Raw genomic sequence first — 13,386 nt, forward strand, 5'->3', positions numbered from 1 at the left:
CTGTGTCCTTCAGCTTTGGCTTTGGGAATGAAAGAAAATTCCCAGGACTGAGGAATCACTGCTGATATGAAGAAATAATTTAGCAAATGAGTAGCTGTTGCAAAGGACATACTGTTGTTTCTTTTTCTTTCTTTTTTTTTTTTTTTTTGCGGTACACGGGCCTCTCACTGTTGTGGCCTCTCCCGTTGCGGAGCACAGGCTCCGGACGCGCAGGCTCAGCGGCCATGGCTCACGGGCCTAGCCGCTCCGTGGCATGTGGGATCTTCCCAGATCGGGGCACAAACCTGTGTCCTCTGCATCGGCAGGCGGACTCTCAACCACTGCACCACCAGGGAAGCCCTGTTGTTTCTTTTGGAAGCAAACTAGTTCAGGGCAGGTGAACTGAAGACCTACTTTTGACCCAGCTACTAAAATGATCACTTGGCATCTCAACTGGCAGTAAATCACTCAGTTGTTTCTATATATAAACAAAAGACCCCTTTTAGAGAATTTGAGGATCTTTGCACATGGCTGCCCTAAAAGACAGTATTGTGTAACCGCTGCAAGACATCTGTGAAACATGCCTTGCTGTCTTATTCCTTGCTCGTCGCAAACACGGTCTGCACAATTTTACTATCAAGAGTATGATCTTATTTGCAAAGTAGAAATAGAGACACAGATGTAGGGAACAAACGTATGGCTACCAAGGTGGCAAAGGGACGAGGGGTGGGATGAACTGGGAGATTGGGATTGACATATATACACCATTGATACTATGTATCAAATAGATAACTAGTAAGAACCTGCTGTATAGCACAGGGAACTCAAGGCTCTGTGGTGACCTAAATGGGAAGGAAACCCAAGAAAGTGGGGATATATGTATGGCTGATTCACTTTGCTGTACAGCAGAAACTAACACAACATTGTAAAGCAACTATACTCCAATAAAAATTAATTTTTAAAAAAAGAGATAAAAAAAGAAGTAATGTTCTTGCCTAATTCAGGTATAGTCTATCCCAAGGTGGTCTTGGGTTCAAAGGTGTTTTTAAAGATGTTGGCGTGTTAATCCTCGTGCCACTGTTGTAATTAATGTGCAATTTTCTTAGGTGCCACAGATGTTTGGTGGCATATCTGTTACAGAGGAATGATACACATACTTACCTAGAGAGGTTTCTAGGGCGCAGGCATTCGAAGAATCATTTAACTCTTCTGAGACCTATTCTCGCACTTAGATGGAGTGAGCACCTCTTATACACATAACTTCCAGTACTGGAGTTTTACTTTATTTCCTCAGCACTTGGACAAAAAACAATGAGCTTATTGGAGGAGCAATCAGAAAATCCAACTCTAGTAGTCTTAAGATTTCGGTTAGGGGCTTCCCTGGTGGTGCAGTGGTTGAGAGTCCGCCTGCCGATGCGGGGGACGCGGGTTTGTGCCCCAGTCCAGGAAGATCCCACATGCCGCGGAGCGGCTGGGCCCGTGAGCCATGGCCGCTGAGCCTGAGCGTCTGGAGCCTGTGCTCCGCAACGGGAGAGGCCACAACAGTGAGAGGCCCGCGTACCACAAAAAAAAAAATAAAAAAAAAAATAAGATTTTGGTTAGATGTATCCAGTGGGTTAGTTTATCTTTCTATAAATCAGTGAGAAAATGTTGCAAAAATGTTTGTAAAGATATCTTTTTCAGTATAACCTCCAAGTGCACATCTGCAGCCTGGACCTCTCTCTGAACCTCAGACTCACGTCTGTTTCCTCCTCAGCATCTCCACTTGGCTGACAAATAGGCTTTTCCAACTTCACGTGTCCAAACTCCAGTTCCTCCCCACTCCCACCCCCCAAAACCCTGACTCATTCCCAGTCTTCTCCTTCTTGATCAATTGCAAGTCTATTTTTCCAGTTCGTTGCTTAGATAAAAAATCTGGGAGTCATTCTTGCTGCCTTTTCCTTCCTTTACATCTCACCTCCAGTCCGTCACATATGCCATTGGTGCCATCTTCAAAACATCCAGAATCTGACCATCTCTCACCACCTCCACTGCCACCACCTGTTTATGGCCTGAATTATTGCAAAATCCTCCTCTTATCTCCAGGCTTCTGCCCTCGCATCCTTTAATCTACTAACGATTAAAGCAGCCAGGGAGATCACGTCTCTCCCCGGCTCCAAACCCTGCCATGGCTCCATCTCACGATCTATCCGCATGCCCTTGTGTGTTTATTTTCTTCTCACTCAGTGGCACATAAGCCCCATGATGGCAGTGACTTTGTTCACTCCCCTACTTCCCATGTCTAGAACATTTCTTAGCACACAGTAGGAGCTGTGAAATGTTTGAGTATTTGATCGAATGAAGGAAAGAGTGAGGATCTCTATCTACATGAATTATTTTCCCAACTGCTAGATGGGAAAATGTTTCTAGTATTTTTTCTTTTTTTCTTTTAAAGCTTTTTTAAATTGCTGAATCAGTATAATAGATTAAATTAAGCCTATCCTAATATTTAAAGAGTTGTGATAAAAAGATACTTCTCTTAAGATATTTCTAAATTATTTTCACTAAATGCTTAATCTGCTTTTTTATTTTTAAAATTTTAATTATCTTTTTATGAAGTATAGTTTATTTACAATGTGTTAGTTGCAGGTGTACAGCAAAGTGATTCATATATATAGTCAGATATATATATATATTCAGATATATATTCATAGGTATATATATTCAGATATATATATATATCCATTCTTTTTCAGATTCTTTTCCCATATAGGTTACTACAAAATACTGAGTAGAGTTCCCTGTGCTCTACAGGAGGTCCTTGCTGATAATCTATTTTATATGTAGTAGTGTGTATATGTTACTCCCAAATTCCTAATTTATCTCTCCCCCCACCTTTCCCCTTTGGTAACCATAAGTTTGTTTCCTATGTCTGTGAGTGTGTTTCTGGTTTGTAAATAAGTTCATTGTATCATTTTTTTTAGATTCAACATGTAAGTGATCTCATATGATATTTGTGTTTCTCCGTCTGACTTACTTCGCTTAGTATGATCATCTCTAGGTCCATCCACCTTGCTGCAAATGGCATTACTTCGTTCTTTTTTTGTGGCTGAGTAATACTCCATTGTATATATGTACCACATCTTCTTTATCCACTCCTCTGTGGATGGACATTTAGGTTGCTTCCATGTCTTGGCTATTGTGAAAGGTGCTGCTATGAACATTGGGATGCATGTATCTTTTTGAACAAACACATTGATTGAACTATGAAAGGATGCATGTCCATTGTGAATATTACAGAAGTATGAAAAAAAAAAAAAGGCTCCATCTCCCTCCCAGTACCAATGTCTAGGAGAAGTCCACCCCTGTGTCCTCCTAGGGTGCTTTTCCAGCTAGACATGGCTTATCTCTATTGTCCTTTTTGTTTCTGCAAAATTAGGATCATTCCATACACATTGTTCCACAACTTGCTTTTCCCCCCCTCACTCCACATTTTATCCTGGACTCTCTTTCATATAAGCACATTCAAAATGTTTTGGAACTCACATGTAGCATGGAATCATACAAGCAGGTTGGTTAGAGGGAAGTATTTCGTAAATAAAACATGATTTTAATCATTTTGATGATTATTACCCCATAGGTTCTAAAGGAGGTTTCCAGGATTTCTGAGGTCTGGCCCTACTTAGACAGAACAACCTCTGCTATTTTAGTAAATAAACCTTAAACCTCATCTCACAAAAGGCACTATACTCTCACAAGAAAAAAGATTTCTTTTAACCCTAGCCCTGTGAAGACGGTATGGGAATCTGCATTTTATGAGTGAGACAATGAAAGCATTCTACGGTTTTCCAGGTTCCAGAGCTGGTGGTCACATCCTCAAATCCCTCTGCTTGTCACTCCTCCCTGTGTCCCTGGAGACTGTTGTCTGTTGTCTGAGGGGCTGATGCGTTATATAACTTAGTCTTTTTCTTTTGTGGCTTCTCTCACTCTCTTTTTGAAAACGTCTTCAGTGTGTTCTGCCAGTGCTAGAAATGTTACGAGTTCTTTAAGAAGCAGTTCAGTCTGGTTCAGTTTCTCTCTCTAAAAACCTTGGTCGTCATTCAGCATATTACAGAGCGGGGCCTGTAGTCCCAGGCTGCATATCAAAGGTAACGAAGTCTCGGGAGTTTGTCGAGATTCATAAACTGCTTAAGCTCCACGCTTATTCTTTATAAATGTAGCATAACTTGGTGATTCATTTGCAGCTTGTTCTGCCTGGGACCACTTATGCTCTTGCTTGTATAAAGTCATATGTGTTTTCACTAAAGATTAGCAGAGCTGTTCAGAGAAATGCAGGAAAATGAAGTCTTTTAAAAAAGAAAAAAGAAAACATAAGTATTGGGTACTTTCTTCTCTTGCCCCACCTCTTGCCCATCTCCTCAACCCCATCCTCATTCCTCTCAAGTTCAGGTGCAAGGAGTGAATCATCATAGTAGGTGTATGTAAATTACATGCATGATGAAGTCTGGTGGGGATTCAAGAGGATGAAAAGCTGCCAGAGGCTTGTCAAGGTGGCTCAGCATTTTTGCTTAGGTGAGGTTCATTTGCATAATTCCCAGGATCCTTTGGAGTTCCTTATTTAAACAGGAGAAAAGAAAGCTTTCCGTAGTCATAACCTAAAGATATCTCTTTCTCTTGACATTGCATTGACATTGTACTTAAATAAAACCACATTGTAGTAGGTGTGGACAGTCTGTGAGTGGGAAGATTTCTGCAAACTGCTTTTCCCAAAGCTTTCTGTTTTCTCCACATCTGATCTAGTAATATTTAAGTGGTCTGACCTCTTGTGATGACTTAACGGCATCTAAGTGGTGTCAACATATTTCTGTGTTCCCTCTTAGTTCCTGTTAAATGAAGTTAGATTAGTTTGCTTATTAAGTTAAAAGAATTCAATCCATCACTCCTCCTATATTTATCTTAGGATTGTTCTGGTACAAAAGGGAAAGAACAGAGGGGCCTGACTGTGGACAGACAGGAAAATCACTGTTGGTTAAATGTTCCCCAGCTTAAACCCCTAGAAGAGAGCTCATCTTTTAAGAGAATGGCGGGCAGATTATTTATTCCATATAATTATTCACTGAGTTCTCTATGATTGTTTTATTTATATGAGAAACAACTTTACAGGTTATGAAACTAAAAACCCAACCATTTAAAGAAAAACCAACCAACCAACCCAGAAAAGGCAAGCTCCCTGCACTCCGTCAAATCTGCAAGGCCCCGAATGGCTATTTTACAAGCACCTGGGAGTATAATAACACGTGACAGCAGATTAGACCCTAACGGGGTTTAGAAGTCACTGTTTCATGTGAAAACTGAGGTTCAAAGTGATTTGCACAAGGTGACAAGGCTGGCGGATGACCAATAGGGACTGTAGCTCATCGCTCGGAGTCTGGTTGTATGGTGGCCCCCAATCCTGGAGCTCTGAGTTCCAGCCTTCTGCCCTTTCCACTGTCAGAGCATTTGGATGTGACAGTTGCCCTCCCCCAGCCTGGGGCTGAGCAGGAATACAGTCACACTGACCATATTCCGCGGAGCGTCCCAGTTTGCCATCTGTCTCCGTCTAAGAGCTGACTCTTCCTTTTCCTTTTGGAAACCTTACTTGAGGTAGTGAATGACCTCAGGCCTCCTAGAAATTGCAATTGCTCTTAAAAGAAGCGTAGCATTGGTATTAATATTTAATGCCTACACTTTGGAGGAACTTGAAACCGCAGTTAGAGGGGAGTGCCCATCTGCTTCCAGCAGGCATGTGCCTCTTACCAGATCCCTGAGAGGCTGCAGAGGGCCGCCTGTCACCTTCGCCTGTGTTCCTTAACGTGTGCACAGTCTCTCAAGAGGGAGCTCCAGATGGTGAAGGAAACTCTGCAGGCCATGATCCTGCAGCTCCAACCAGCAAAGGAGGCGGGAGAGAGGGAGGCTGCAGCTTCCTGTGGGACAGCTGGTGTCCGGGAAGCACCGGCCTGAGGCGTCACGGGATGGGGGAAGGAGGGTGAGTGACTGCGTCATCACCATGGGTGCTGCGGGGCCTCTCCCACCTCCTCTGCATAACCAATGTGCCCAAAACAATTACGGAGATGGATGTCGCCCAGCAGAAGAGTGGTCCGCTCTCCCGATCCTGAGATCAGGGGGTCTGCAGATTGGAATAGGCAGGGGGAGTGAACTGCCGATTTCCTTATAAATGTTGGTCCGAGGCACCTTTACTGTCATTAACAGGAGCATCTTGCACAGGACTTGAAAAATCTTTCCATTTCAGCCCCCATTAGACAGAAGTTGGGGTGATTTCTGCTAGAAAGACGTCTCTTTTCCTGTACCATCTTGCTTTCTGATGCAATTAAAATATCTCCTGATTTAAGAACTTATAAAAAAGAAACCATACATGTCTCTCTTATCATACCCATTACACCTTCCTACAGGCACATGATATAAGGGAGCTAATTAACCCCAGAATCTGGAATTAACAGCTTGTCACCTTAATTTCCCCTGTGATTCTCTATAATCTCACAAGAATTAAGATGAAAAATTCCAAACGATATATATTTTTTAAAGAGACAGACTATCACGTGTAGCCCTCTGGTTGTCCTGTCTGGCACTGCCTGTCCCTCCAGGATGTGTCCCTGATGTTTCATCAGGACATTCTGAAATTCACCCACAACGAGAGCAGGAAGGGAGTGAGTGGCATGAATTGGTTAGGGGATGTGTTTAAACGTTTAATCCTCTCCTATTTTCCCTTGAACCTGTTTCACTTAGTGTCAGGCAGGACATGGATGTAGAAACCTTCAATGCAGAAGAGTATTCAGTGAGGCAGTGCAGTACTCAGTTCATCAGGGCTGTACTCAGTGGGGCAGTGCTGAACTCAGTTCATCAGTACTGTACTCAGTGAATCAGTGCAGTACTCAGTGAGGCAGTGCAGTACTCAGTGAATCAGTGCTGTACTCAGTGAATCAGTGCTGTACTCAGTGAATCAGTGCAGTACTCAGTGAGGCAGTGCAGTACTCAGTGAATCAGTGCAGTACTCAGTGAATCAGTGCAGTACTCAGTGAGGCAGTGCAGTACTCAGTGAATCAGTGCAGTACTCAGTGAATCAGTGCTGTACTCAGTGAATCAGTGCAGTACTCAGTGAATCAGTGCAGTACTCAGTGAGGCAGTGCAGTACTCAGTGAATCAGTGCAGTACTCAGTGAATCAGTGCTGTACTCAGTGAATCAGTGCAGTACTCAGTGAATCAGTGCTGTACTCAGTGAATCAGTGCAGTACTCAGTGAGGCAGTGCAGTACTCAGTGAATCAGTGCAGTACTCAGTGAATCAGTGCAGTACTCAGTGAGGCAGTGCAGTACTCAGTGAATCAGTGCAGTACTCAGTGAATCAGTGCTGTACTCAGTGAATCAGTGCAGTACTCAGTGAATCAGTGCAGTACTCAGTGAGGCAGTGCAGTACTCAGTGAATCAGTGCAGTACTCAGTGAATCAGTGCTGTACTCAGTGAATCAGTGCAGTACTCAGTGAATCAGTGCTGTACTCAGTGAATCAGTGCAGTACTCAGTGAGGCAGTGCAGTACTCAGTGAATCAGTGCAGTACTCAGTGAATCAGTGCAGTACTCAGTGAGGCAGTGCAGTACTCAGTGAATCAGTGCAGTACTCAGTGAATCAGTGCAGTACTCAGTGAGGCAGTGCAGTACTCAGTGAATCAGTGCAGTACTCAGTGAATCAGTGCTGTACTCAGTTCATCAGTGCAGTACTCAGTTCATCAGTGCAGTACTCAGTGAGGCAGTGCAGTACTCAGTGAATCAGTGCAGTACTCAGTGAATCAGTGCAGTACTCAGTGAGGCAGTGCAGTACTCAGTGAATCAGTGCAGTACTCAGTGAATCAGTGCTGTACTCAGTTCATCAGTGCTGTACTCAGTGAATCAGTGCTGTACTCAGTGAATCAGTGCAGTACTCAGTGAATCTGTGCTGTCCTCAGTGAGGCAGTGCAGTACTCAGTGAGGCAGTGCAGTACTCAGTGAATCAGTGCTGTACTCAGTGAATCAGTGCTGTACTCAGTGAATCAGTGCAGTACTCAGTGAGGCAGTGCAGTACTCAGTGAATCAGTGCAGTACTCAGTGAATCAGTGCAGTACTCAGTGAGGCAGTGCAGTACTCAGTGAATCAGTGCAGTACTCAGTGAATCAGTGCAGTACTCAGTGAGGCAGTGCAGTACTCAGTGAATCAGTGCAGTACTCAGTGAATCAGTGCAGTACTCAGTGAGGCAGTGCAGTACTCAGTGAATCAGTGCAGTACTCAGTGAATCAGTGCTGTACTCAGTTCATCAGTGCTGTACTCAGTGAATCAGTGCTGTACTCAGTTCATCAGTGCAGTACTCAGTTCATCAGTGCTGTACTCAGTGAATCAGTGCTGTACTCAGTGAATCAGTGCTGTACTCAGTGAATCAGTGCAGTACTCAGTGAATCAGTGCTGTACTCAGTGAATCAGTGCTGTACTCAGTGAATCAGTGCAGTACTCAGTGAATCAGTGCTGTACTCAGTGAATCAGTGCTGTACTCAGTGAGGCAGTGCTATACTCAGCAACGTGGGGCACTGCAGGCCCTTCCCTGCTGAGGCAGCTGTAAAACAGGCTGAGCTCACCAGGCAGCGCTCCTCAAGGTGCGCTGAGGAAGGCAGCCTTGAGAGATGCTCCACAGTCGCACGGCTCTCCTTTGGCTTGAGTCCATTTGAGAAGTGTGCCATGCCATCACCCGCTTGGAGACCACGGTGCAATGAGCATATCAGCCTGTGATAATGCTTGGAATGAGGAAACCCTCTTGTTTTTGTCTAACCCCGAACTCCCACGTTTAATGGATCATAGGGTTTTTTAAATTTAAATTCTATTAATATTCCATCAGTCTAGTGCTGTGCAGCACTGCATTCTCCAGGAGCGTCGTGATCCAAACGCTGATTTACATCACTTATGTATGCATTAGAGATGAAGCTCAAAACTTTTGCAGTGTTGAGTTAATAATGACTTGCCGCAGTTTGTAAGTGTAATTGACTAACTGGTCTTTTTGTGCTTCTGTCTCATTGATACAGGAGTGAGATGCTCCTGCCTCCATCAGGATCCATGGACACTAGACAATCTTTGTCATTTCCTGAAGTCATGCTGCCGTTTCTGGAAGGCAGCTGGTGCTTTGCTCAGCCTTCCGTGCTGTGCTGTGCTTCCGTCAGGAGATGGCCCTGCTTAAGCCAGCAAGTGGCCATAGTCCAGAGAACAAAGCAAAAGCATAACATTGTGAATTTTCTGATTGTATTTCCTGCAATTTTCTGTTGAGCATTTAAAAATATATACTATACATATTTTAATAATAGGTATAATTAGTTTGTTCCAGGAATGCTTGGTTTTGCAATGATGGAGAAAATTCCTGAATTATTTATCATGTCTAAAAAATAATTATGTACTAGTCATATGGCACATGGAATTCTTGAATCCTTGAATTAATTCCAGTGAAGCAAAACTTGGAAAGAGTCAGGATTGTCTCTAATGAATCCCTACTTTGAGAAGTGTCATTTTAAAAAGCCCCACAAGGCATCTTAACCGTCACTAACCCAAGTGTTTTGTATTTACTCAGACACCATCATGAATAATTCTGTGAGGTTATGATGTATTTGAAAATTCTGGAAGCTAATGACTGTCTGAGTGTGCCCCAAATAAGGGTTCTCCGGTGGCCCCAGTGGGCAACATGTCCATCTCCTTGTTGAGATGCCAGATCAAGGCAGGTGAATGATGCTACAGCTCATCTGTGATCTGTGCTGGTGTCAGAGGCAACCAGGAAGCCTGTACAAGGCCAGGGTGATTCCTCTGGCCACATGACCTTCTCAGGACAAGCCCCTCTTCTGCCACTGTGACCCCAGAAGACCCAGGACTGTGTATCCCAGATCATTATATAGGGCAGTTTCTATCAGGACAACATAAGAAGAGATCAGGGCTTGAACTTAAAAGCCACAAAGCAATAGCAATAAAAATCCAAGCTTTTATGGAGACAGTCAAGACCACAAGCAAAAGTGCAGGTGGAAAATGCTGCCTTTGGGTCTGATTTCACTGTGGCACCATGCGAGAGAATCAATGATAGATTACATGGTCCTCCACGCTGAGGTGCTAGCATCCAAATGCCACCCATTTATCGTCCACCAGCCCGAGCATGTTCGCAGTCAGTGACACTCCCGGTTCCTTGCAACTTCCTGAAATTTCAACATCAAAATGATCTTCCTCAAATCAGGTGAGCATGTATATCAGTGGTCCCCAACCTTTCGGGCACCAGGGACCGGTTTTGTGGAAGACAATTTTTCCACAGCCTGGAGGTGGGGGAATGGTTCGGGTGGCGATGTGAGTGCTGGGGCATGGCAGATGAAGCTTCGCTCACTTACCTGCCACTCCCCTCCTGCTGTGCAGCCTGGCTTCTAACAGGCCGTGGACCAGTCCCGGTCCACTGCCCAGGGGTTGGGGATCTCTGATGGATAGCGTATTGGACACTTTTCTTTCTGTGCAGTAAGGCTGGTTTCCCCACCCCAGGAGCACAGAAGGGCTCGCATGTGTGTGCTGGGACTGTCCCAAGACCTTTATAATCGTTATCACCTGACTTCTTATTCCAACCTTGTGGGGTAGGTGTTTACACATGATGGACTTGAGCCTTAGGAGACCAATGAACTGTCCCCATGGCACAGAGCTGCTGAGCGGGGGGCCAGCAGCAGCCATTAGAGACAGGTAGACTGCTCTTAACTGTGCTCTTCCTAAAGTGCCTTTAATGTCTTTCTGGGACTGTGACCCAAGGAGCTTATTTGTTCCCTTAAGAACTCATGGTCACCGTGGGAGTCCTGACTGGAGAATCAGAGAAACTGAGCCTGGGGAAACCCTGGCTTCCCACACCCCCAGGTGAGCCCCGCTGCTCTGTGACCATGAAGTCTAGGCTCAGACAGCCTTCAACAGACTTACCACCCACCACTGTCCTAACCAACCATTCATTCCCCATCCACCTCAAAAGCCATGCCAGGAACAACCACTTACTGCCTGACAACAGGCAGGTTTTCTTGAAAACCCCCATCTAATCGGTATTTTTCAGAAAACAGTCAAGATAGCAACATTGCACTCATTGTTTAATGCCTTCTTGAGAAATGATTCGGTGCTCTTATTTTGAATACCCTCACCTTACTTAATCTTTGAATTTTGTCATGTAATTTATTACTTCATGAAACTTACTTTTCATATGTGAAATTAAAACTGTTATCCAAGCCATGGTGCACCTTTAACATTTTTTTATCTTCTGGAGTGTGGATGACAGAAAAATGTATCAGCTTTCCTCATCTCATCTTTCTGTTACAGGATGATTCATTGTATGGTTACTTACATTGCACCAAATGTTTCTAATAAATCAATGCTTTGAAGTTGTGTATGTGTTTACTTTCAGATATTAACCAGTCAGAAAACGATGGAATTTTCTATTCCAGACCCTTTGAGGAAATTGAAAATAACATTACCACTAAGTGGGGAACAGGACAGGGTGCCCACTAACACTAGTGGAAATATTTTACTGGAGATACTGGCTAATTCAGTTATGCAAGAAAAATAAATGAGAGTTACAATCTGGAAAGGAGGAGATACAACATTAACAATGACAGATGATGTTGCTGTAAGACAGACAACCTAAGAAAATTAACAAAAACACAAAATTTATTTACACAAATAACAGCACAATCAACTTACCAAAATCAATAGGCTTTACGTATCCAAACAATAATCAGAAAATAAAGTATAAGGAAAGATCTGACTTTCAATAGCAGCAAAAAAGAAAAAACAGCTAGGAACAAATTTAAATAAGAAACGTCTAAGTCTTAGATGAAGGAAATTTTAAGATGAAGAACACAAGAGAAGAATAAAGAGGAAGACACGTGAAACTTTTGAGTAAGAAGTCATCATAAATTGTCAAATCTCTGTAAATTAATTCATAAATATTACCTGATCCTGAGTCACAAATGTCTAGCTATTCCCAGTATCCATTTTCTGCTTCATCCTTTCAAGCAATTCTTCATCCACGTACTTGAACTACAGATGTACTTACACACTTGCAGAGTTGCCACGTGCATTTATACTGTTAAAGCAGTTAAACAAGGAGGCCATTAGCCCGAGGGGGCTCTAAAGCCCTGGAGCCTACACCAGCAAACCCACAGCTAAGCCTGTAAATGCCTCAAGGTTATGAAATTGAAACCTGAGGATGACTGATCATAAACGGACAATTAGGCCTTGAACTGTAGCCAGTCAATGCTCCCTTTTCTTTGCTTCCAACTTTTCTCTGTAAAAGTTTTTCCTGCTCCTGTCAGTGGTGCCTCCCAACCACTTCCGGTGTGGCACTTCCTGATTCAGACGGATTTTTGCTAAAAAAAACTCTTAAAATGTATAACGTGCCTCAGTATATTTTGTAACAGCACCATTGTTGGTAAGAGCAAAAATGGGAAACAACCTAAATTTTCATCAATGGTAAACTATTTTTAAATAAATCATGGTACAGTCACACTATGGAATGCTTTGGAGTTGCTAAAAGATCTTTCTACACACGTCTGTTTGCATTTGCAGAAATATCACTCCAAATGGGCCCATGTGACTTAGGGAAGAGGGATGGAAGGAGACTTACTTTTCCTGTATTCTGTTCTTTTAAAAATTTGTACCAAGTGCTTATGTTTACTTCCTCAAAAAATAAAGTTCTTTAAGAAAAAAACTGTGAAGAAGAAGTACAATTCTGCAGCCTGTGGAATGAAAACCACGGTCACATAAAGATAGACAAAATGAAAAGGCAGAGGACTACGTACCAGATGAAGGAACAAGATAAAACCCCAGAAAAACAATGAAATGAAGTGGAGATAGGCAACCTTCCAGAAAAATAATTCAGAATAAAGATAGTGAAGATGATGCAGGACGTTGGAAAAAGAATGGAGGCAAAGATCGAGAAAATGCAAGAAATGTTTAATAAAGACCTAGAAGAATTAAAGAAGAAACACCTAGAAGAATTAAAGAACAAACAAACAGGTATGAACAATACAATAAGTGAAATGAAAAATACACCAGAGGGAATCAATAGCAGAATAACTGAGTCAGAAGAATGGATAAGTGACCTGGAAGACAGAATGGTGAAATTCACTGCCACAGAACAGAATAAAGAGAAAGAATGAAAAGAAATGAAGACAGCCTAAGAGACTTCTGGGACAACATTAAACACAACAACATTTGCATTATAGGGGTCCCAGAAGGAGAAGAGAGAGAGAAAGGACCCGAGACAATACTTGAAGAGATTATAGTCAAAAACTTCCCCAACGTGGGAAAGGAAATAGCCACTCAAGTCCAGGAAGTGCAGAGAGTCCCATACAAGATAAACCCAAGG

The 13,386-nt window shown here is 43.0% G+C and overlaps 1 protein-coding gene across 1 annotated transcript in view; it reads left to right on the top strand.

The window, feature by feature from the left end:
• Positions 1 to 11,462, top strand: part of DISC1 (DISC1 scaffold protein) — a 349,574-nt gene extending 338,112 nt beyond the window's left edge. Inside the window, exons 13-14 of the mRNA XM_022553157.2 lie at positions 5,819 to 5,983; positions 9,053 to 11,462. Of these exons, the coding sequence (XP_022408865.2) occupies positions 5,819 to 5,958 (140 nt within the window). The 3' untranslated portion in view covers positions 5,959 to 5,983; positions 9,053 to 11,462. The remainder of the gene's footprint in view (positions 1 to 5,818; positions 5,984 to 9,052) is intronic.
• Positions 11,463 to 13,386: the final 1,924 nt, after the last annotated feature.

The sequence above is a fragment of the Delphinapterus leucas genome, chromosome 16 (genome assembly GCF_059928025.1).
Source record: "Delphinapterus leucas isolate spDelLeu-1000000601 "Yukka" chromosome 16, BTC_Dleu_Yukka2, whole genome shotgun sequence".
Taxonomy (NCBI): Eukaryota; Metazoa; Chordata; class Mammalia; order Artiodactyla; family Monodontidae; genus Delphinapterus; species Delphinapterus leucas.